The 21,417-nt window shown below is 49.1% G+C and overlaps 3 protein-coding genes across 7 annotated transcripts in view; 1 reads left to right on the forward strand and 2 right to left on the reverse strand.

Moving 5' to 3' along the window:
* PANK4 (pantothenate kinase 4 (inactive)) overlaps positions 1-3,001 on the forward strand; it is an 18,569-nt gene extending 15,568 nt beyond the window's left edge. The window contains exons 16-19 of the mRNA XM_054647677.2: positions 737-844; positions 993-1,093; positions 1,530-1,598; positions 2,602-3,001. Coding sequence (XP_054503652.1) covers positions 737-844; positions 993-1,093; positions 1,530-1,598; positions 2,602-2,815 — 492 coding nt within the window. The 3' untranslated portion in view covers positions 2,816-3,001. The remainder of the gene's footprint in view (positions 1-736; positions 845-992; positions 1,094-1,529; positions 1,599-2,601) is intronic.
* Positions 2,722-15,158, reverse strand: LOC129129682 (putative glutamate receptor). Of its 3 annotated transcripts, XR_013185105.1 has the most exons (12): positions 14,973-15,158; positions 13,175-13,286; positions 11,512-11,543; positions 10,453-10,512; positions 9,681-9,860; positions 8,943-9,169; positions 8,190-8,287; positions 7,518-7,735; positions 6,768-6,993; positions 6,109-6,356; positions 3,239-4,723; positions 2,722-2,858 (listed from the first exon to the last, which is right to left on the reverse strand). XR_013185105.1 is itself a non-coding variant. In XM_054647679.2 (11 exons), exons 2-11 carry the CDS (start codon positions 13,245-13,247, stop codon positions 4,622-4,624), a joined length of 1,464 nt encoding a protein of 487 aa, XP_054503654.2. In that variant the 5' UTR covers positions 13,248-13,283; positions 14,973-15,158; the 3' UTR covers positions 2,987-4,621. The 3 variants fall into 3 exon arrangements, 2 of the variants coding, with proteins under 2 accessions (XP_054503654.2, XP_054503653.2); XM_054647679.2 differs by lacking the exon at positions 2,722-2,858 and having other exon boundaries at positions 2,987-4,723; positions 13,175-13,283; XM_054647678.2 differs by lacking the exon at positions 2,722-2,858 and having other exon boundaries at positions 2,987-4,723.
* A 1,811-nt stretch (positions 15,159-16,969) lies between these two features.
* The window catches only part of PLCH2 (phospholipase C eta 2), a 67,133-nt gene continuing 62,685 nt past the window's right edge, over positions 16,970-21,417 (reverse strand). The window contains exons 22-24 of one of the 3 annotated variants that reach the window (XM_077190291.1): positions 20,929-20,958; positions 19,914-19,938; positions 19,724-19,805 (exon numbers count right to left, since the gene is read on the reverse strand). In XM_077190291.1, coding sequence (XP_077046406.1) covers positions 20,948-20,958 — 11 coding nt within the window. In that variant the 3' untranslated portion in view covers positions 19,724-19,805; positions 19,914-19,938; positions 20,929-20,947. Of the gene's footprint in view, positions 19,939-20,928; positions 20,959-21,417 lie in introns of all 3 variants that reach the window. The other 2 variants (XM_077190290.1, XM_077190295.1) reach the window with 2 other exon arrangements.

Raw genomic sequence — 21,417 nt, forward strand, 5'->3', positions numbered from 1 at the left:
AAAGCTTTTGTGTCTTTGTGTAAATCTCTCTGTTGAAAATGGCAGCTTAAAGGTTGGGGATGAGCAGACTATAGCAAATCATTACATGCTCCATCTTAAAGCACCAGCTAATCTTGTGTAACAGGGATAATTAGGGAACTACAGGCACTGTCCTGTCAGTTTTTATTAGGAATTAAGCATTTTTCAGTTCTTCTCTTGGTATGAACTGGAGTGAACTAAGTTTCATAACACCAGGTTGAGAGCAAATGAAGAGGTTAATGGAGAATAGGCACTATCTTTTCATTTTAGGATGTCACTGCCCCCACAGTCCATGCTGCCCTTTCCTGGCAGAAGGGAATGCTGTTCAGCCAGCACCAGGCTGGCTTAAAACACCCTCCAAGGTAGGTCCAGCTGGCACCCAGCGCGCTCAGGATCAAAGCCTGACTCTGGAGTTAGGCCTGGCTTAAGTTGGCAGGTGGAGGTTTTATTGCTGGAATTTTGAGAGCCCTGTCTCAAGCACAGCACAGGAACTTGAGGGGTGTTTTAAAACAGGAACTGTTTAGGGCCCTGTGCAAAGGCACCACCAGGGAGCCCCATTCCTCCTGTTGGTCACTGGTGTGTGCTGGGAGTTTGCTGCAAGCCAGACCCCAAGGCTCAGGTGTTTGAGGGTACAAAATGTGGGAGGAGTAGCTGTGAATAACAAACTGCCCTGAGCTGAGTGGTGCTCCATCCTGAATGCATTGGTTTTCTCTTGCAGGAGGGTCCCCCTCATAAATGTGCCTTAATTTTCGCAGATAACAGTGGGATAGACATAATTTTAGGAGTCTTTCCTTTTGTCCGAGAGCTCCTTTCTAGAGGGACAGAGGTGAGTGCTCTTCCTTGCCAATTCCTCTGGAGCTTTGGTAACTGCAGGACGGTGTCACTGCCCACCAGCAGGACACTCCTCTGCCAAACTGGGAATGATCCAAGCACCTGGAATGCCAGAGCCTGACTGTGTGACCTCCCTCCCCCAGGTGATTTTGGCCTGTAACTCTGGCCCTGCCCTCAACGACGTCACCTACAGCGAGTCCCTGATCGTGACCGAGCGCATCGCGGCCATGGACCCCGTGATCCAGTGAGCAGCAGCACCCCTGTCACCCCTCCCTGGGGACAGCACAGCCTGGGCACAGCCTGGCTTTGCAGTTCTCTCTTCATCTGTAACTGCAGCCTCAGCCCAAGGCAGAGCATTTGCTTTTGTTAAAGTGAAAAATTTAGGAATTGGGTCTTTCTGGCATGCCCGTAGTTATATTTCTTGTTGTGTCTTCCCCTGACAAGCACTCCAGCTGCTCTACCAGGAATTTTCTGTGTTAATAGAAGCAAATCCATGTATGTCAGACACACAGTGTCCCCAGGAGAGGATGCTCAAGGAAACATTGTGTTTCCTGGTGGAGTCCCTGTAGCAAAGGAAGCCTTTGCAAAAGAGGTTTTGATATTCCTGCTTCTCTGGCTTATTCCCAGATGTGCAAGGCCCTGCTGAAGCAGCTGTTTAATATTTTTGTCTTTTTAAACAGCTCTGCACTGAGGGATAAGAAGCTGCTGTTGGTTCAGACGGGCTCCAGTTCTCCGTGCTTGGATCTGAGGTATGTGGGCAAAGGCCACTGTGTGGTTTGTGTCCCTCAGCTGCAGGATGGTCAAAGGTTTGGCTGTGGAGCATCCCAGGCACCCTTCCCACTGGGAATCACTTCTGCACACCCATCAGGAGGGGCTTAGTGTGGATTTACAGAGCTCTGACACTGCTCAGGCTTTACAGCTGTTGGCTCTTGGTGAGATGTCTGTGTTCAGGACACAGCTGGGGCAGGAGCTGTGGTTATGGCTGATGTCAAAACCCCCTGGGACAGAAGCACCATTTCACCCTGTTTAACCTATTCTGATCAGTTCCTCTATTAGAGACATACCTGTGTCAAAATCCCAACTTGGCTGCATTTAAACAACATTTCAATCAATCCCCTTGGCGTTCAGGGGCCGCTGTTTGTGGGAACCAGTAACTGCATGCAGAATCCCAGAGGGCAGCTTGGGGCAGCTCTGGGGTGTGGCTGCAGGTTGGGCTGAGGTGTGGGCACAGTGGTGGCTGAGGTGTGGGCACAGTGGTGGCTGTGGTGTGGCTGAAGTGGGGCCACTGTGGTGGCCACAGTGCGGCCATAGTGTGGCTGCAGGTTGGGCTAAGGTGTGGCTGCAGTGAGGCTGCAGATGGAGCTAAGGGGTGGCTGCAGGTGTGACCAAAGTGTGGCTGCAGTGGTGGCCAAGGGGTGGCTGTAGTGTGGCCATGGTGTGGGCTAAGGTGTGGCTGCAGTGAGGCTGCAAATGGAGCTGGGATGTGGCTGCAGCTGTGGCCACAGTGGTGGCTGAGGGGTGGCTGCAGTGTGGCCATGGTGGGGCTGCAGATGGAACTAAGATGTGGCTGTGGTGTGGCTGAGGTGTGACCAAAGTGTGGCTGCAGGGGTGGCCGTGGTGTGGCTGCAGGTGGAGCTGAGGTGTGTCCTCAGTGGTGTCCTCAGTGGTGTCCTCAGTGGTGTCCTCAGTGGTGTCCTCAGCGTGTCCTCAGTGTGTCCTCAGCGTGTCCTCTCTGGCCACTCTGTGTTGCAGCCGCCTGGACCAGGGCCTGGCCGTGCTGGTGCGGGAGCGACAGACAGACCTGGTGGTCATCGAGGGCATGGGCAGGGCCATCCACACCAACTACTACGCCGTGCTCAGGTGCGAGAGCCTCAAGCTGGCCGTCATCAAGAACTCGTGGCTCGCCGACCGCCTCGGGGGCAAAATCTTCAGCGTCATCTTCAAGTACGAAGTGCCCTGTAAATGATGGAGCTGGCACGGCCCACGGACTTGCACTAGTTTTACTTTAACTGTAAAGAATGTATTTTTATTACAACAGGGACAAGAGTTCACAGGAAATTCCGTATTTATATTGTGCTTTTGTGACTTAAAAAGCGACAATATGATTCACTCTATAGTCTACACACTCAAATATATATATGTATATCACTCATTGTTTATTTTGGTAAGTGTTTATTTTAATGCTGCAGTATTTGTGATGAAAAGACTTTATTTTTTTGTTCTGTGAGACATTCATATAGAAATATATTTAAATGTCAATGAAACCTTTTTTTATACATCTCTGCCTACTCTGCCAGCAAGTGACACAGCAACTACCAAATAGTTTTTAACTGCTAAGTGAACCTGTTGTTGCATTTTCTGATGTTGCATTTTCAGCTTTTAGACTTACCTAAATCTCTCCTGCTCTGTGCAGCTCAGCTGATGGAAGGGCTGATCCACCTTCTCACCCCACAAACGTTGCTCAGGCTGTGGCTGAGCCAGGGCTGTTGCAGTCTGAGTTGAGGACCAGCCCTGGTTTCCCAACACCTGGAATTCCTAACCCCTTGTTTGTTCCCATTAGCAGGAGGGACAAGGGAGGGAGTCCTGCAGGGATGAGGGAGTCCTGCAGCTGCACTGAATCCCTTCACAGCAGCTGGAAGCTGAGTCTCACTGAGTTCCCCTCCCAGGGAATGTGCAGTGCTGGATTCAGGATCACCCATAACGTCCCAGCCTGAGCCCCCTTGGTTTCTGTTCCCTTCACTTTTCCCTGCTGGGACTGACAAGGATTGGTGGCTTTGTTCCTGCAATGCAATTACAGCCATTCCCAAGGAACCCAATTTGGTTTTTCTCTCTTTCAGCTGCACAGTTCATAAATGGAGTGATTTCACCACCAATTTGCCCTAACACTTAAATGCTTCAGTCATCCCAGCTCCGAAAGGGAAAACAGCTTAATGAGGAAGGTGTTTAACATGCAGCTGAGAAACCTTCCCATAACCTTCAGCATTGTTTGAGAGCAGGAGGATGATGCAAAACACCCTCACATCTCCCCTTGCAGGGGAGCTGGGGCTCTGCTGTGTTTGACTCATCCCCACACTCCTTCCCTGCTCTGGTACTGATGAATTGCCACTGCCAATCCTCAATTCTTGGGCAACAAGACCAAAACATTCTCTGTCACTCCTGTGCTGGGAAGGGACAAAGGACAAGCCCTGCCTGGCATTTCTTAGCTCAGGCGCCACCTTGGTGGCAGGAGCTCCCTTTTTGGGGTGCAGGGAGGGCCTGTTTGGGGTTACACAGCAGCACTGTCAGTTCTGATCCAGGAATTGCCTTCCAGGGACCAGCCCCTCCTGCTCAGGCAGGGTGAGGCTATTTCTAGCTGCAATGCTTAAGCTGCTGTTCCTAATTATGAGACAGACAAGAGCTTTAATGTTCCACGACTGTTCCTCACACAGGAATTAGTAGCAGAGGCTTCACATTAACCTGTCCCCAGTCACTTCCTCCTCCAGGCCTTCATGGACTTACAGGGTGAACTTCAAACCTAAACATGGATCCACCATCCTGGCCAGCTCTGCTCCAGTTTATCCATTTGTCACAGCTCCACTCAACCCCTTATCAATTTAAATTCTTCCAAGCCACTGAGAATTTTCCTTGTGTCTGCAGCTCCACCACCACTCCAGAAGTGCTGTGTGTGTGTGTCTGTAATTAGCAAACTAACACTCTAGACTAGCAGAAAAACATCTTCCTACACTGATACAGCTCCTAGGACGTGGCACAACCCTAACACAGCAAAAACTCCTCAAGCATTTGCCTTCCCTGACGGCTCCTGGCTTTGTCTGGCGGCTCCTTTTATGCGTAGACGAGTGCAGATTTCTTCTGTGAAAACAGAGCAACAAGATTTCTGAAAGAGAAATAGGGAGAGAAGGCTGTGGGTGGTTGTTCTGTGGATTCATCTTTTCCATGTGCACATTGGGAGAGCTGGAGAGCAGGAGCACCAAGGGGCACTGGTGCAGTTTCCCTGCGTGTGTGTTTTCCTTGTCTAATGACTAAAGAACAGCCAGCCCTGGGAATAAACTCATTAAGGATCATTTACTGTCCTCTCTAACACCCAGGTCAGTGGAATGCAGTTTGGCTGCCTTGGGAGTTCAGGGAATGGGATTTAATTTGTTTTTTGTTGGGGGGAAAGGGGTGCTAGGGGTTTATTTTATTTCTATATATTATATTTATGCTGTTCAGGGTTCAAACCCATCCCACAGTCCAATTTTGGCACTAACTGCACAGCCTTCCCTCACCCCTGCCCTTCTGCACAGCTTTCCTTAGAAAACCAAGGTCAGGGTGGAAATGCTGGTGCAGGAGGGACACGGGGAGGCAGGAACAAGGTGCAGGGCCCACCTTGGAGGAGGAAGGGACACGGGGATGCAGGAAAGGACCTGGAGCAGGAGCCAGGGCCCACCTTGGTGGAAGAAGGGACACAGGACAAGGTGCAGGGCCCACCTTGGAGAAAGGAGGGACACAGGAGGCAGGATGGGGCTCAGAGCAGGAGCCAGGGCCCACCTTGGTGGAAGGAAGGACACAGGGACACAGGACAAGGTGCAGGGCCCACCTTCAAGAAAGAAGGGACACAGAGGGACAGGACAGGACCTGGAGCAGGAGCCATGGTTCACTTTGGTGGAAGGAGGGATAGAGGAACACAGGACAAGGTGCAGGGCCCACTTTGGTGGAAGAAGGGACACAGGGATGGCAGGACAAGGTGCAAGGCCCACCTTGATGGAAGGAGGGAAATGGGGACGCAGAATGGGGCTCAGAGGAGGAGCCAGGGCTCACTCTGGAGAAAGGAGGGACACAGGGGGCAGGACAGGACCTAGAGCAGGGGCCAGGGCCCACCTGGGTGGATGGGGGGACACAGGGGGCAGGACAAGGCGCAGGGCCCACCTTGGTGGAAGAAGGGACACAGGGATGGCAGGACAAGGCGCAGGGCCCACCTTGGTGGAAGAAGGGACACAGGGGGCAGGACAAGGTGCAGGGCCCACCTTGGAGAAAGAAGGGACACAGGGGGCAGGACAAGGCGCAGGGCCCACCTTGGAGAAAGAAGGGACACAGAGGGACAGGACAGGACCTGGAGCAGGAGCCATGGTTCACTTTGGTGGAAGGAGGGATAGAGGAACACAGGACAAGGCGCAGGGCCCACCTTGGTGGAAGAAGGGACACAGGGATGGCAGGACAAGGCGCAGGGCCCACCTTGGTGGAAGAAGGGACACAGGGGGCAGGACAAGGTGCAGGGCCCACCTTGGCGTGCGCGGCCGCGCGGCGGCTGCTGCTGGAGAGCTCGGCCAGGGCAGCGAGGATGCCGAGGGCGAGGCCGATGCCCAGCGTGAGGAAAAGCCCCCCCAGGGCCGGCGGCTCCAGGGGCGCCCAGCGCTCCCGGCTCTGGCGCAGGCAGCTGCTCTCCCACCATTTGTTCCTCAGGTAGTCCAGGTCACCCGACTCGCGCAGCTTGAGCACGGCGATGGACAGGGGCTTGGTCCAGGGGGATGCTTGGGGAGAGAGGAGAGAGAGGAGGATGGCAGAGCTCCCAGCCATGGTTTAGTTAAATATTGTCAAAGGGGGCAGAGGTATCACTGAACCCAGCCCCGCCTGCCAAAGGCTTTTCCTGGCTAACAACAATCCTGCCCTGGCCACAGATCCTGCCCTATCCACCTGTGGGATAGGGGCAGAGCAAAGGGGCTTTGGGAAGAACATGAGCAGACTGTGCCCTGCTCTGCATTCCTGGGGCAAAGGCCACCAGGAGTTGGAATATTTGTGGATTAGAGTCCAAAGTGAGAGCCAGCGTTAACTCCCCACAGAGCAGTGACCCCACCCTGCAGCGTTCTCAGCCTGGTGACCCTGACAGCAATGCTGCCTCTGGCCCGTTGGCACCCCAGGGAGCAGAGGGGACAGGGACTCACCCTGGGTGGTGGCAATGCCAAAGCCACGGGCTCCAATGACCTCGGGGGCCCTGATGAGGTTGCAGTGGCGGGCGGCCGCCAGGTCCTGCGAGATGGACTCGCCGATGAAGGCGTAGTTGGAGTCCATCACGCGCTGCACGGCCTCCTGGTAGGTCTTGACCAGCACGTGCTCCCTCCTCTTCTCCATGTACTCGTAGATCATCTGGTGGATGGGGTTCTTGGAGTTCTGCAGCCCAGAAATCCAAGGGTCAAACTCAAACGTCAAACCCAAGTGTCAAAAAATCCAAGGGTCAAACTCAAGGGTGAGACAACCACCAGAAAAAGAAAAATCTGCTTGTATGTACAAGAGTTGTAAAACAGGTTGGAGAAGAAAAGCATTTAAACCATTTATGAACCCTTGCAAGCACAGATTGTCCCCCACCCTGGGGACAAACATCACCAGGGGTACAAGTGTCACAGATGCTGAGGTACACAAGGGCAGCCCCTGAAGAGTAGAGAGATTTTTCATGGAGAATTCAGAATAAAAATAAGAATTCTATGCCCGCTTTCCTGTGGGAAGAGGTGGAGGAAGGGCTGAACAGAACAATAATCAATAATAATAAACAATATTATTTGAAGTATTCCAGGAAAACTGAGGGACTCAACAGTGACAAGGGTGCTGCAGGGGTTATAAGGCCTGAGCTGTGGGACAGCCCCAGCTCAGCAGTCCTACAGCCCCTGTGTGTGTGGGCACAGGGAAATTCTCTGCACCTTGAAGTAGTAGAAGGTGGAGGAGCCCTCCAGGGTGCCAAACTCCAGGTTCCTCTGCTTGACCAGGTCCTCGAAGGTCTGGATGGGGAGCTGCTCGCTGCCGGAGCTCAGCAGGGCCGTGAAGTTGGCGATGTAGGCGGCCAGCAGGGCCAGGGTGAAGAGCCACCAGACCACAGCAATGACCCTCACCGAGAGTGCCTGGGGCCTGGGGGTGGCACCTGCACCACAGGGAGCCAAAAAAATCACATAAATCACACAGGAGGGGATGTGGGGCCAGAGACACACCAGGTCCACCGGCCTGAGTTACAGAGAGTTCCCTTTCAATAAAGGCAAATTGCAGATCCTGCCCTGCAGCTACACAGAGCCTGAGCCTGGAGGGTCCCTCTGTGCTGCTCTGGGCAGGGCTGGAGCAGCTGCAGTGGCACAAAGCTGCACAATCAGCTCCTCTGTACCAAGCAGCCCTGCCACGCTCAGCTGGGCATTGCCCCGGGCAATGGTTGCCCAGAGTAGAAAATATTTCCCAGCCAGAGTCAATCACCTGTACAAGCCCACCAGGTCTGTACTCACACCTTCCCAAACTGGTTTAGTGCTCCAAGTGTCTCTCCTAGGACACCTTTTCACCCCAGTGTCACAGAAGGAGCTGTGTGCACCATCATCATCCTCCCAGCTCACCTTGCAGGGCCAGTGCTCCTGCTCCAAACCAGAGGCTGTTCAGGAAGGTGAAGTGGTTCTCTTCATTCTTTGGCTCGTTCCATTCACAGGGGCTCAGTCTGTGGGAAAATGACAGGATAAAACCAGACATTCAGCAGGAAAAAAAATAAAAATAATCTCCATCAAGAGATCTGGTGTTCCTCACTGGGAGATCCCACTCATAATGCTGGCTTAATCTGACAGGATTTAAGCATTCTTAGCCCTTGTACTAGAGCTGCACAGGAGGTTCCTAGAGCAAAAGGCTCCCTGGGACTTTCTAAGCTCTTCATAGGTGAGAAAGGCACTGACTTGAACACAATCTGTGAAAGAAATGTGTGATGGTGTTCACAGGGGTCTGAGGATGAGGGAAGAGATGAGGATCTGACTCCATGTTTCAGAAGGCTTGATTTATTATTTTATGATATATGTTATATTAAAACTATACTAAAAGAATAGAAGAAAGGATTTCATCAGAAGGCTGGCTAAGAATAGAATAAGAAGGAATGATAACAAAGGCTTGTGGCTCGGACTCTCTGTCCGAGCCAGCTGGGCTGTGATTGGCCATTAATTAGAAACAACCACATGAGACCAATCCCAGATGCACCTGTTGCATTCCACAGCAGCAGTTAACCATTGGTTACATTTTGTTCTTGAGGCCTCTCAGCTTCTCAGGAGGAAAAATCTTAATGAAAGGATTTTTCAGAAAATATCATGGCTACGGAAATGCATTTGTACCTGGCAACAAGGAAGAGGCAGAAGCAGGTGAGCAGGTAAGCAAACAAAAGAGCTGTCCAGGTCTCCTTGCTGAAAGGGGACAGGAAGTGGAAGAAGGACATGTCCTGGGAGGCCGTGTCCTTGCGGAGCAGGATCCCAATCCCAGTCTGCAGGAAGGGGGTGGTGAAGGACACCACCTCCTCCCTGGCTGAAGTGACAGTCAGGGGAGCCACTGCAATGTCAGCTTCCTGCCAAGGAGACAAAAAACAGTCAGCCACCAGCCCAGGGAACATTTCTGTCCCTCAAACATTTCTGTCCCTCGAACAACAGCCATATTTTGAATAAATCATAGATGGATATGGGTACCAGATCAACATCCCTATTTTGGATAAATCACAGTCAGATATGGGTACTAGATCAACAGCCCTATTTTTAATAAATCACAGTCAGATATGGGTACTAGATCAACAGCCCTATTTTTAATAAATCACAGTCGGATATGGGTACTAGATCAACAGCCATATTTTTAATAAATCATAGTTGGATAGGGGTACTAGATCAATATCCATATTTTTAATAAATCACAGTTGGATATGGGTACTAGATCAACACGCCTATTTTGAATAAACCACAGTCGGGTATGGGTACTAGCTCAACACGCCTATTTTGAATAAACCACAGTCGGGTATGGGTACCAGCTCAACGTGCCCATTTGGAATAAACGGTCCCCACAGGCGGCTGGGGCAGGCGGGGCCTTACCCTCCTGAGGATCTCGCCGATCATGCCGCTCCAGTTGCCCCCGGCCGCCACAGCCCCGTACTGGCCGTCGCCCACCACCCTGACGCGGTACTGGAAGCGCAGCATCCCCGCCAGGGCCGCCAGCAGCTCCATGCAGTATCCCTCCAGCTCTGCTCCCCTCACCATCACGTAGGGATCCTCCTGAGAGGCAGGGACACGCAGCCAGATCAGCCCGGGGGGTTAAACCCGGCCTTGGTAAAACCACCCCGTTATTCCTCCCCACTTTTTTTTATTTTTAATTTTTTTTCATTTTTTTCTGTCTTTTTTTTTTCCCTTTTTTTTTCTTTTTTTTTCTTTTAATTTCCTTTTTTATTTCCTTTTTTCCCCTTTTTTCCCTTTTTTTCTTTTTATTTCCTTTTTTCTTTTTTTTTCCTTCTTTTTTTTCCATTTTTTTACTTTTTATTTTATTTTATTGATAGCAACATTTTTCCAAGATTCCCCCCCAAAAATTCTCAAATTCCTGAAGTTTCCTGGAATTACGGGAGGATTTTTGAGATGCAAAATCCATGGAAATTCCCAGGGTGGCCTCGAATCGGGGGAGTTCTCATCACAGTCCCCCCCCACCCAAAAAAACATTTCAGAATTCTCGAAATTCCCGGAATTACCAAAAATTCTCACACCCCCCCCTTCCCACACACACCCTTTAGTGAAATTGGGCTCCTGCCACGGTTTTGGGTGGGAAAAGGGGAATTAGCCCAAGAAAAGCTGTTCCCTGCCCCTGCCAGGGCCTTACCAGGATGGTTGTGACAGTCAGGGTTGGAAGCCCCTCTCCTGCTCCCCGAGGGTCCGTGCCCTGCAAAGCAGAAATTGAGGAACTGTTGGGTTTCAAGGTTTTTCAAAGTTATTTTGGGGTGACCTGGGAGGTGTAGGGGGGGTTAAACCAGCCCTAAACCTGCAGTGGCTGCTGCTGTTTCCTGACTAATTAATAAATCACAGCGTTTCACTTCATTGCCTGCTGCAAACAACAATCCCTGCAAATGCTGCTGCACATCTTCAGACGGTGCGTGCGGCCTCCCCAAGAGACCAATTCCTGCTGCAGACAAAAGAATTAGCAGCCAATTAAGGTCTCATTAGAGAGCAATTCCAGGAGACACAGAACAGTTGGAAACCTGAGAGGAGGAGGAGGAGGAGGAGGAGAGGAAAAGTGGATTCATTTGTGTGAGTTAAAGACACATCTTCCAATTTTGCAGTCACCCACTCGAGAGGATTCCTCATCAAAGCCACTGCAGGGCACTTGTAGCTTTTTCTAGTGAAGTGTCAAATTCTGTGAGGTTTGCTGGTCTTAAATGCATCTGCTTATTATAAATTACAGGATGATTTTTCTAGACAGACAGAGGATGTGTATATGTGTGTGTGAATGTATAAATATATATAAATATATATATATATATGCAGTACAAAATGTGCAAAAGAAACCTCAGTCCTTCCAAAGGATCTCGTTTTAATTCTCTCTGTGCCATGGAAGGGTTTGAGGGATGAGCTTTGAGTGGAAAGCTGTGATCACAAGTTCCCCAGCTCAACCAGCCATGAAGACAAGGGCTACTGGCAGGTTCTTCCCTGGGGCACAGCTGAATTTTGAGCTCTGGATAAAAAATTCAGTCAAAAAAACTCACAAAAACAAACAAAGGAAAACGGCACAGAGACACAGCCAGCCATGAACACTGTACTTAAAATAATAACTCTTCAAAGATGAAAATATTTTACATTCTGATCACTATTTCTGAATTGAATACGTAAAATCATCGGCCCCACGCCTTCGTTAGTGGCTCTGCAGTAATGAACTCAGACATACCTTACTCATAGCATCATCATTCCTCCCAGCTCCTGGAAAAATACAACAAAATCAGATTTGTGTGGGTCTTGTATTCACAGCTCCTCATTTCACAGCGCACTGAAATAATCACAACAATCACCCTCAACTCCCCAAGTCCCTTTCTGTCCTCCCCCAGGGCACAAAAGAAGGCAGAGACAGCAGAGAGGGGCTGCAGGAGGTTCTGAAGTCACTTAATGATGCCACTTAATGATGTCACTTGATGTCCCTCACCCTCTGAGGGCCTCCTGCACAGCCCAGTCCATCCCTGAGGAGGGGCAGCACCAGCTCCTCTTCCTCACACAGCCCAGACCTCCCCCCTTTTCCTGCCAAGCCCCATCTTCCCCTGAGGAGAAGCCAAAAGTTCCTCACCACCCAATTCCCAGCCACTCATTTTTCTTACTCTTGCTTTCCCCTGCTGCTGGCAGGTTCTGCATCTGAGATGCAGAATTAAAACCACAATTTTGTCAATCTGTTGCTTATTAATTGCCCAGGATGATTTTTCTAGAATCTGCTTAGCATTGCTCCTTGGACTCGGAGAATTCACAGCACAAAAGCCAAAAATCCCTCAAGATAAACTAAAAAATGCAGGATATGTTTTCACTCTTTCAAGCAAAAGCTGTGAGTTTTTCTCTAAATATAACAGCATATTCATTCATTATGTATTTATTTTTCCTTCTTTGGTGTTGCATTTTCTGGCCTTGTGCTGAACTCTGCATTATTGTAAAACAAAACCTGTTTTTTCCCTCTCCACTACAGTTCTCCATGGGGGCTGGAAATCTCCACAAAGGAGTTCTCTTGTCTGCCTTTAGAAGCCCTTTAAAGCCAGCAGCAGCTTTTGGAGGCCCCGTGGGGTTCCTTGGAAGGCAGCAGAGCCTCTGAGGGCTCCAGCTCCCGGCTCAAAGCCCCTTTGTGAACCCTCCTGAAAGGCCCAGGGGTGATGGGGCTGCAGCACCAACCCCAGGTCATGGCAGTGACAGTGCCCAGCATGGAGGATTCTGCTGGGAATCCTCCTGGGAATCCTGGAATCCTCCTGGAACCCTCCTGGGAGGCTGCAGCAGCACAGGATAAGGGAAAGGTTTGTCCCTCCCTTCCCCATAGGTTGGTGGTTGCAGGCAGAGACTGTGGCTGTAAAAAATCAGCTTTTTTCTTTGCTCCTGCTACCCTGAGCTTGCCCAGCCCTCCAAAGGGAGGCTCCTGCTGGAAAAGGCTCCTGGCACTGCTCAGGACTGGCCACCTCCCCTCAGTTTTCTCCTCCATCCTCAGCACACCTTGCTGCAGCTCAAGGGACCATAAACTCACAGAAGTGCAGCTTTAACCACAATAACCACACATAACCCACCCTTTTTTCTTGGCTTTTTTTCATCTTCCCCCATCTCTGCCATCTGGTTTTCAACTGTAGCAGCAAAGGCACTTGGGGACATCAAAGGCATTTGGGGACATCAAAGACACTTGGTGGCACTCAGAGAGCCCCAGCCACCAGGTGAGCCCTGGGGAATTTCTTAATAACCCATTTGAAAGCAAATTCTGAGATCAGGACAAAATTCTGCAAGCACTGGCAGGCAAAACCAGAAGGAATTAATGATTTAAAGAAGAACAAAGCCAGGTTTGGGTGCAGCCAACACTTCTGGATCCTTTTCCTCACCTGCTTGGCTTGATTCCTTCAGGAGCAGCAGGGCAGTGAGCACACAGATTGTGAAGTGAAGTGATTTGTCCATGGGAGCAGAAATTCCTGCTGCTCCACAGGAACCTTCCTGCTGGAGGTGAAAGGCAAGCAGTTAAACCTGGTTCTACAGCTCCTCATCACTGGCTGAGAGCACTTTTTGTCCTGGATTTTCTGCTCCTTTTTCCGTGGAGCCACAATTCCAAACCAAGTCCCCAGCTGAAAACAGTCACTGCTGAGCTCAGCCAGGACAAACACTACAGAAAGGCTCTGGTGAAGCCTCCACTGCAGCAAAAAGGATGTGACAAACCTAAAAAAGGGGATTTACCCACTGGTGGTTCTCTCCCTGTGGGTTTCCCCCCAGGGAAAGGGCAGGAGAGGAAGCAGCAGCAATATTTTTAATGGTATTTGTTCTCCAACAAAATACAGGACACCATTACACCAGAAATTATAAAAAATAAATTTGAAATGCCCAAGAAAACTTATCATTTATGAGAGTGTGTAGGCAAAAATATACTACATGTGGCATTACTGGCAAACACTGGATTTAGGGATCTTACCTCATCAGCTTTTAGGAAATTTCCCACTCCTGCATCCTATGAAAACTCAGCTTTACAGCTCAGCACTTTCCCTCATTCATTTTCCCTAACGAAAGAAATAACTCAAACCTCCACAGAAGATTCCCTCCAGGTTAAATCTCAATGCTGATTTTGTTGTTGCTGCTGTTAAAATATTCTGCCAAATGGGAAAATGTTGTGAAAGGATCCCAGAGGAGAGGGCTGAGATCTGAGCTGTACATCAGTCAACACCTGTGGGAAATGGATGTGTAAGGAATTCTCAAAACCTGGTAGAAAGCTCATACAGTCTTGTACATCTGTATGCAAATACTGAAATAAGGTGTGCTAATTCAGGAATGGAATAGAGATGGCATTGTTGAGAGATTGAACTAGAAACAAATTTCAACAAGTTTCAAAATACAGCCTTGCAAAAAGACCAGGTATTTTAGAGAATTAGAGCTGTGAAAGATGCATTGTATTGTAACCAGGAAATAGGTTGGCTTCTGATGGACTGGTGCTGAGTTTTACATCTCTTGTGTCTCACAAGAGACTGATAATGGAATAAAACCTTTTAAAACACCCCTGAGTTGTCCCATCTCTGTAAAAGCTGAGAAAACCAACAAACGCTGACTTTATCCTACAACTGCTTTTTAGACAAAGTAGTTGCTGCTCTTGGCTGTTGCCAGAGCGGCACAAAAACTGAGCAGCTTCAACAACGGGGGAAAAAAAAAAAATTGAAAAGAAGCAGCAGCCTTCAGGCTGAGCCAGGGAGGAGCTGTGCTTTTCCTGGTGGGTTTAGCCTCTAAACTCCTGTTCCTTTTCCCTTTCAATTTGGTACATGTAACAAAAATCACCTTTGTTTCAAGTGGGCTCCTCTAAAAACGCCCAAACTGATCAGAGCTCCTCCAAAAAAACCCCAAACTGATCAGAGCTCCTCCAAAAAAACCCCAAACTGATCAGAGCTCCTCCAAAAAAACCCCAAACTGATCAGAGCTCCTCCAAAAACACCCCCAAACTGATCAGAGCTCCTCCAAAAAAACCCCAAACTGATCAGAGCTGGCATCGCTGGCATCACCTCCAACAGAAAGCTGTTAACCCCGCTGCTCATCTAAAAGCACAGATAGGGTGCAAACGTGGGTTCGAAAGGCACGAAGGAGCCGGGGGCAGCTGGCTTTGCCCCTTGCCAGAAGCAGAGCACGAACTGAAGGCAGTTTCTCACTTACAGCGACTCCCTGGGGCCGTCTGTCTGTCTGTCTGTCCGTCCGTCAGTCAGTCCGTTCGGGATGCCCGGCACAGCAGTGAGGATCCTGCAGGTTTGGGCATCCCGTGCTGGGTTAAATACCCGGGAGAGGAGGAGGAGGAGGAGGAAGAGGAGGAGGAGGAGGAGGAGTGGCTCTAAACGTGCCAGCTGGACCAGGGGACACCTTCGGGGGAAGGAGGAGACCTCACCAAGGGACCTTTGGAAGCAGCTGGGTCCCACAGCTGGATGCTGCATCAGGGCTCACCGAATTCCCTCACTGTCCTGCGGAGCTGCTGTAAAATTCCTCCCTTTGGAGCTGTCCCCAGCAGCTGTGCCCGTTTTTCCTGCCTGTTGATCACACAGACAAAATCAGCTTTGAAAGACACAATTGAATGTTCATTGTCAGACTATAAATCCACATCCAGTCATGTCCAGTTCACTGCTTGTGATCTGGAGACTTTGGATTTCAGATCTCACCCTTTAATGAACTGAGATGCACATCCAGGAGTCTCAGGATGCACAGGAAGAGCAGAAGAATGAAGAGCAAAACTGTGACCTTCTGCTGACTTAAATTCCAAATAATTCTTAGATGCTGGAATAAATTCCACTCATAGGAATAAAAAAAAATACATGATGAATAGTCAGTCTTACATAGTGTCACAAAATAAGCTGCAAAAGTGGTTGCTATTAATTTAGGAGCAAGAGGGCAAATTTCACATGTACCCTAATGATTTAAATCCAGACACTGTTAGTTAAAATCCTGAATGAAGGTAAATGTTTTAAAGTGATGCTGCATCCTGTGAGGTGCATTAATTTAACAAGTATTGCTTAATCAATTAAAGATGAAAATAATCTGATTGTGAGACTCAGTCTTTGAGAAGACACGAATAGGCCTTTTAAACATTAACTTTCCAAAGCTGTCAAGTTACATGTACTTGACATTAAAGCTGCAAAAGCATTAAAGTTACAAAAGCAGCGACTCCCTGCAGCTTTTCAGCCTGAAATTAAAGTATTACATGGATGATTTTTCATCCAGAGAATGTTAATGAAACTTGCTTTGTGCTGGGACACAATGGGAGGCTCCTCTTGGCAGACCCCACGTTCTGCTGCAGCCTCACCTCCCTCCCTTCAGAGCCTGCAGTGATGCTGTGGGGTCACCTCAGTGCACATCCCAAAGCTCTGCTGCCCAAAGCTGCCCTGGGATCTTTGGGATCTGAGTCCTGCAGACAAACAGGGCAGATCTGAGCCAGCCTGGAACACTGAGGGAATGTCTTCGGACAAAACATGCTGAAGGGAATTTGAAAAGGTTGAATCAGGAAATTTAACCCCTCCAGCCTTCTCACTGTATTATGGTGATAACACAGTCAGACTCACATTTTGATATCTCAGAGTTTAAATTTTGTTACTGTTTTGGTATCTCAGAGTTTAAATTCGTGTGGCCAAGGGATACTAAAATTAGAACCAAGAGCCCCTTCCCAGCTCCACAAGTGAGAGCCCTTCCAGGAGGAGTGTGAAGGAAGTAAAATGCACTTTCACTGTGCACTTTGCTGGGACAGGAATAGAAGTGATTTTTCAGTCAAGTGACAGGTGAAGAGCAAAATTGAGCTGCAGCATTTTCAGCCAGACTTTAAACCCCCTCAGTGATGAAACAGGGCCATCTGTGTTACTTGTACAGCTGCTCCAGGATGGATCAGCTCCTTCTGACTGTTTTTCTACTAATTCCACCAGTTGCCCCAGAGTTTTCATCCTGCCCCAGCCCCTGTGCTGTGTCTCACACCTCACAATGTCAGTCCCTGCCAATCCTTGCACAAGTTCTGGAGGACCTGAGAAAATCTGAGTGGGTCTGCGCTGGCTGCCCCTCTGAAAAAGAGTAAAATTAAATGTTATCCACAAAGGAAGCTGGAAAACAAAGCAGATAGAATGAACCATGCTTGTGTATCACAAACCCCAGTGTTGTGTTACGGCTAAAGAGTCACCAGCTGGGAGGTTAAATATGTTTATTTTAGTAGTGTAAGGTGGTTTTACAAACAAATTCTTAAATTTTGCAATATACACAAAAGAATCATTACAAAGGCAAAATATCCTCTCAATAATAGGGACTCTATGCAGCCTGAAATAAAATTAAACCTCTGTTTCTCTTTAAAATGCATCTCAGTAAACATTCTTCTCCATCACTGATAAAATGTACATCTATAATAAATGACATCATAACTGGGGACTGGGGGGGACACATGACAACATCCCTAAAAAAAAACGTAAAAAAAAGGGGAAAGGAAAAATTATTACTCTGCTTAGGTTGTTATTTAATTCTAAATATGTCCATCTAAAAAAATTAAATATCTCTTTTTTTTTTTAAACATATCATTGAAAACTTTGCATGGCAGTGCAATACAGAAATAGTAAAATTTATCCAAAAAGTGCTATGTACAGCAGCATTGTTAAAATACCATAAGAAGGGACAGTGCTGTTTCAAGAAAAGACTAACATGCTTTGTAGCCATTTCTGAAGTAAAGTCAGAAGATATTTCTATTTTTAGCCATTCCCTTCTCTCTCCTGTCTCAATTCCCTCAGACAATGCCTTGAGACAAGGAGCAGTCACAGTTCAGGTTCAGGGTGTGCATGTGTACATACATGTGCAGACATATCTTTGCATACACACAGGTGTATATATATAGATATTTATATATATATATATATAGATATATAAACAGGATAAGTTTATAAAAGCATTGCTTTGGAACGAGAGAGCTTTTCTTCAAAGAGAAAATATGGATTTTCACTGAAATAAGCAGGTCCACGATGGAAGATGGACTGTATCTACTGCATTATTAATTCACACCCTCAGAGGCCTCAAACTCTTCCAGAAAATAAAATATGATTTTAAGTCCAGCCTCCTTACATGGATCCATGATTTGTAAGAGCAAAATTCACCTTAGCTGTGGTTAGCATCACATTTAGCTATTACACATCAAGGTTACTATTGTCAGAAGAATTATTGAAATTAGTAAAGACCAAGAGCAAACTGCAAACGCAAGAAGTGCTCACACACAAAGGAGGCCTGATTGGAGGCTGGGCAAAGCGCAATTAACGACGAATCCTCATCAGTTCCTTTGGAGTTGTGATCTCAAGCACCCTTGGCTCAAGGGAAGGCCAGGAAGCTCAGGATTGCTTTGGGCCTCTCAGGTTTTGCTGTGCCGGCAGTGCCCAGCGCCGCCAGGGTCACAGTTTGAGCATGAAGAACACCTCGGTGTCGGCCGCGCACTCGGGCTGGGCCTTGGGCGAGGCCGCCAGGGCCGCGTGGGCAGCGGGGTCGGTGCAGCCGGCCCTGCCCACGCTGCAGGCGCCCTCGGGGTTGCCCCTCTCCTCGATGGGGCTGCCCCCGAGCTGTGCCCGGCCCTGCAGGCGCTGCCTCTCCTGGGCCTGCCTCGCCCTGTTGGCGATGTAGCGCACGCGGCTCTGGCTGCGCGACGACGAGCGGCGCAGCAGCCCCACGCTCTCGCCCTCCTCCTCCGACTCGCTGGGCTCGAGGCTGATGGGGGAGGTGATGTCGTTTTCCTGCTGGAAGGCTGTCAGCTTCTTCAGCTGCTCCGTCAGTTCATCCCGGGATTTGGCCGAGGGCCGCAGGCTGGCGGAGCGGCGCTGCTCCCGCATGGAGCGCGTGACGAAGCTCCTGCTGATGCTGCGGTATTTGCTTTCAAAAGTGCACACGATGTCGTCAGAGGTAAGGTCCCCGAGGCTTTTGGACTTTGTCTGGTTATTCCCGACCGTGTCATGCGCTTTGGATTTGTTAGAGGACTGCCTGAGGCTCTCCATGTAGAGCCTGCTCCAGGTGTGCCTTCTAGGAATGGATGAGAAGGCGTCCTGAGGGCTCCTGGCCAGGGGCCGGGGGCACAGCTCGTCGGCCGGCAGCTGGCCAGACCTCAGGTTGGGGTTGGACTTGCTCTTGCTGACCATTGGCATCTCGCTGCTGCAGGTGGTGGCGGAGCGGGGGCGCATGCCCTTCCTGATGGCCAGGGGCTCCAGGCTGTCCTGGCGGATGCCCAGGTCCGGGAGGCTTTTGCGGGCCAGGCTGGGGAGGGAGAGGTCGATGACGGTGTCGTTGGAGGACATGCTGGACGAGGAGGACATGCTGTCACGGTGGCTGGCACAGTCCAGCTTGCTCCAGATCCGGTCATTGACAGTGGCATCAAAGTACACTTCAGCTGCTGGAGACTGGCTGCTCGGGGTTTTTATTAAGGCTGAGGAGTCTGATGTCTTCAGTCCTTCGCTCTTTGCCCTTCTTGCCAATGTGTAAGAGCTCGTCTGGGAAACAGAGACAGGGAGAGCCTGTGCAGCCCAGGCTTTCTGAGGAGAATCTGCCTTGGGGCTGTTACTGACACTGCTTTGCTGGGGTGGAACAGCTGCTGCACCCAGGTTTTGCCCTTTGCATTCAGAGGTGCTTTTCATGTCTGCTGATACCTGACCTGGTTGGTTTTGCTTCTGGCAGTTTCCTACAGGTTGGCCAGCACTGTGATCTGCTGCCTCTACCAGCCTGGCTTTTTTGGGATGTGCTGCTGATCCACCCTGATCTTGAGCCTCACTGCTCTGTGTCCAGACATTTCCTTCTGTGGGACATCCTGCCACGTTTGTCCTCTCATCCTCTGGGGCTCCTAAACCTGCGTCAGCTGCTCTTGGGACATCCCGCCCTTGGTCTTCTGCAGCCAGATTGGTTCCTTGTTCCCTGGAGGGTAGGGGCTCTTGAGGCTGGTTGGGTGTTCTGCTTCCCTCTGATGGAGCCTCGGTGGAATGGTCAGAGCCAGATCCTTCCTCAGAGTCACTGTAGGAGGCAACAGGCAGGGGGAAGAGAAGGCTGCAGTGATGGCCCTCACTGGCAAGGACAGGCTCTTCTGTGATCGTTTCTAGGCTGCATAAAGAAGTGACTGACCTCTGCATGGAGAAGTGGCAGACATCTGCTTGGAAGGCATGAAAAGAAAAAGAAAGGAACAGGAAAAAGAGAGATACAGGGTTAGTTATCTCTTAAAAATTACAGCTGAGCTTAGAGTCATTCCTTATGTGTTACCATTTTGTTCTCAAGGTACAAGTTGTCCATGTTAATCACGATTTAAAAAATAACTTGAGATTTCAAATGCCTGGCCAAAGGCAGCAAAACATTTTGCACATTCAGTTTTAGCTGCACAAAGCCCTGTTGCTTCAAGAAATCTCAGTCCATGCAAGCAGCACCATGTGACTGTTCTGGTTTTCTTATCAAACAACAGCACTACCCAGCAATTTTTGCCCTTTGTGACCCCTTTTGTAAACCAGCTTTTCTTCCTCCACCATCCAGCACCACTTGATTTTCAGTTTTCCTTCCTTCCAGCATTTAAACAGGTCAGGGTATCAGAGCACAACCAGAGCATGTACAATGATCAAACAGCAGTTTGACCAGCAGATGTGATCCCAGTGACCAACCACTCAGAAGAGAAGCAGCACAGGACTTGTGGAGCAGATTACAAATGATCTGCAGACAGTGGAATGTTAGCAATGGGACTTTTAAAAACAAAACAAAAGCTTTAAACAGACTTTGTTCTTCCTAAAAAAAACTTGGTAATTTCTATTTCAAAAAAAAAAAAAACAACTCTGCAGACAGATGGGTCATGAACAGCAGGCTGTGAGAGCAACCCTGGAGAATCACTCCAGCCACCAATTACCTGGAGAAAATGCTCCATTCTCTGCAGTGTTTATCACCTGCACCCCAGGAGCCAAAGCAATCATGCCCAGAAGATGATTCCCCATATCTCCAAAGCACAGTGCAGACATGCATTCCAGAACTAACAAAGCACCACCAAGGCAGACCACGACCTCAGGGACACAGGAGCAGGAAATTATAGGGCAGCAAACAGGGAAAAACCAGGGCTACAGGCAACAAGGTGCTGAAATCAGGGACACTCAGCAGACATTACCTTTGACTTGCTTGTCCTTTCAGTTCTTAACTAGACAGAGAGAGTGTGCATGTAGAATAATAGGACAGAACAGAGGAAAAATCCAATTAATGTAGGGAAGGCAGGTGCAGATAACAGGATAAATTAGTGCTCAGGGAGGGAAAGGAGACATACAGGAATATCCACACATGGTTGTAGGATCCTAAGAATTTCTGACCAACCAGAGCACTCAATGGGATCCACACATGGACAGATATTAAGTTCATTTTTTTTTATCATAGAAGGATGAAAATATTTGTTGGTGTTGAAGGAACACACTCCACTGGACGGGGAAATGGACTCACAGAATCACAGAATCAGAGTGGCTTGTGATGGAAAGGACCCTAAAAATCATCAAGTTTCAAGTACCCTGACATAGGCAAGGACACCTTCCAGGTTGCTCAGAGGAATCTGAACTGCTCCAAAGCCCTCTCCTAATGGGAAACACCACTCCCAGAACCTGCCCAGGGA

The sequence above is a fragment of the Agelaius phoeniceus genome, chromosome 24 (genome assembly GCF_051311805.1).
Source record: "Agelaius phoeniceus isolate bAgePho1 chromosome 24, bAgePho1.hap1, whole genome shotgun sequence".
NCBI lineage: Eukaryota > Metazoa > Chordata > Aves > Passeriformes > Icteridae > Agelaius > Agelaius phoeniceus.

Bases quoted from the DNA above. Each gene is read 5' to 3' on its own strand.
- LOC129129682 (XM_054647679.2), bottom strand. From the start codon at position 13,247: ATGGACAAATCACTTCACTTCACAATCTGTGTGCTCACTGCCCTGCTG. The intron at 8,288-8,942 runs GTACAAATGCAT...ATTTTCCCACAG, and splicing joins TGCCTCTTCCTTGTTGCCAG to ACTGAGCCCCTGTGAATGGA. The intron at 6,357-6,767 runs GTGAGTCCCTGT...TCTCTCCCCAAG, and splicing joins TGGCATTGCCACCACCCAGG to CATCCCCCTGGACCAAGCCC.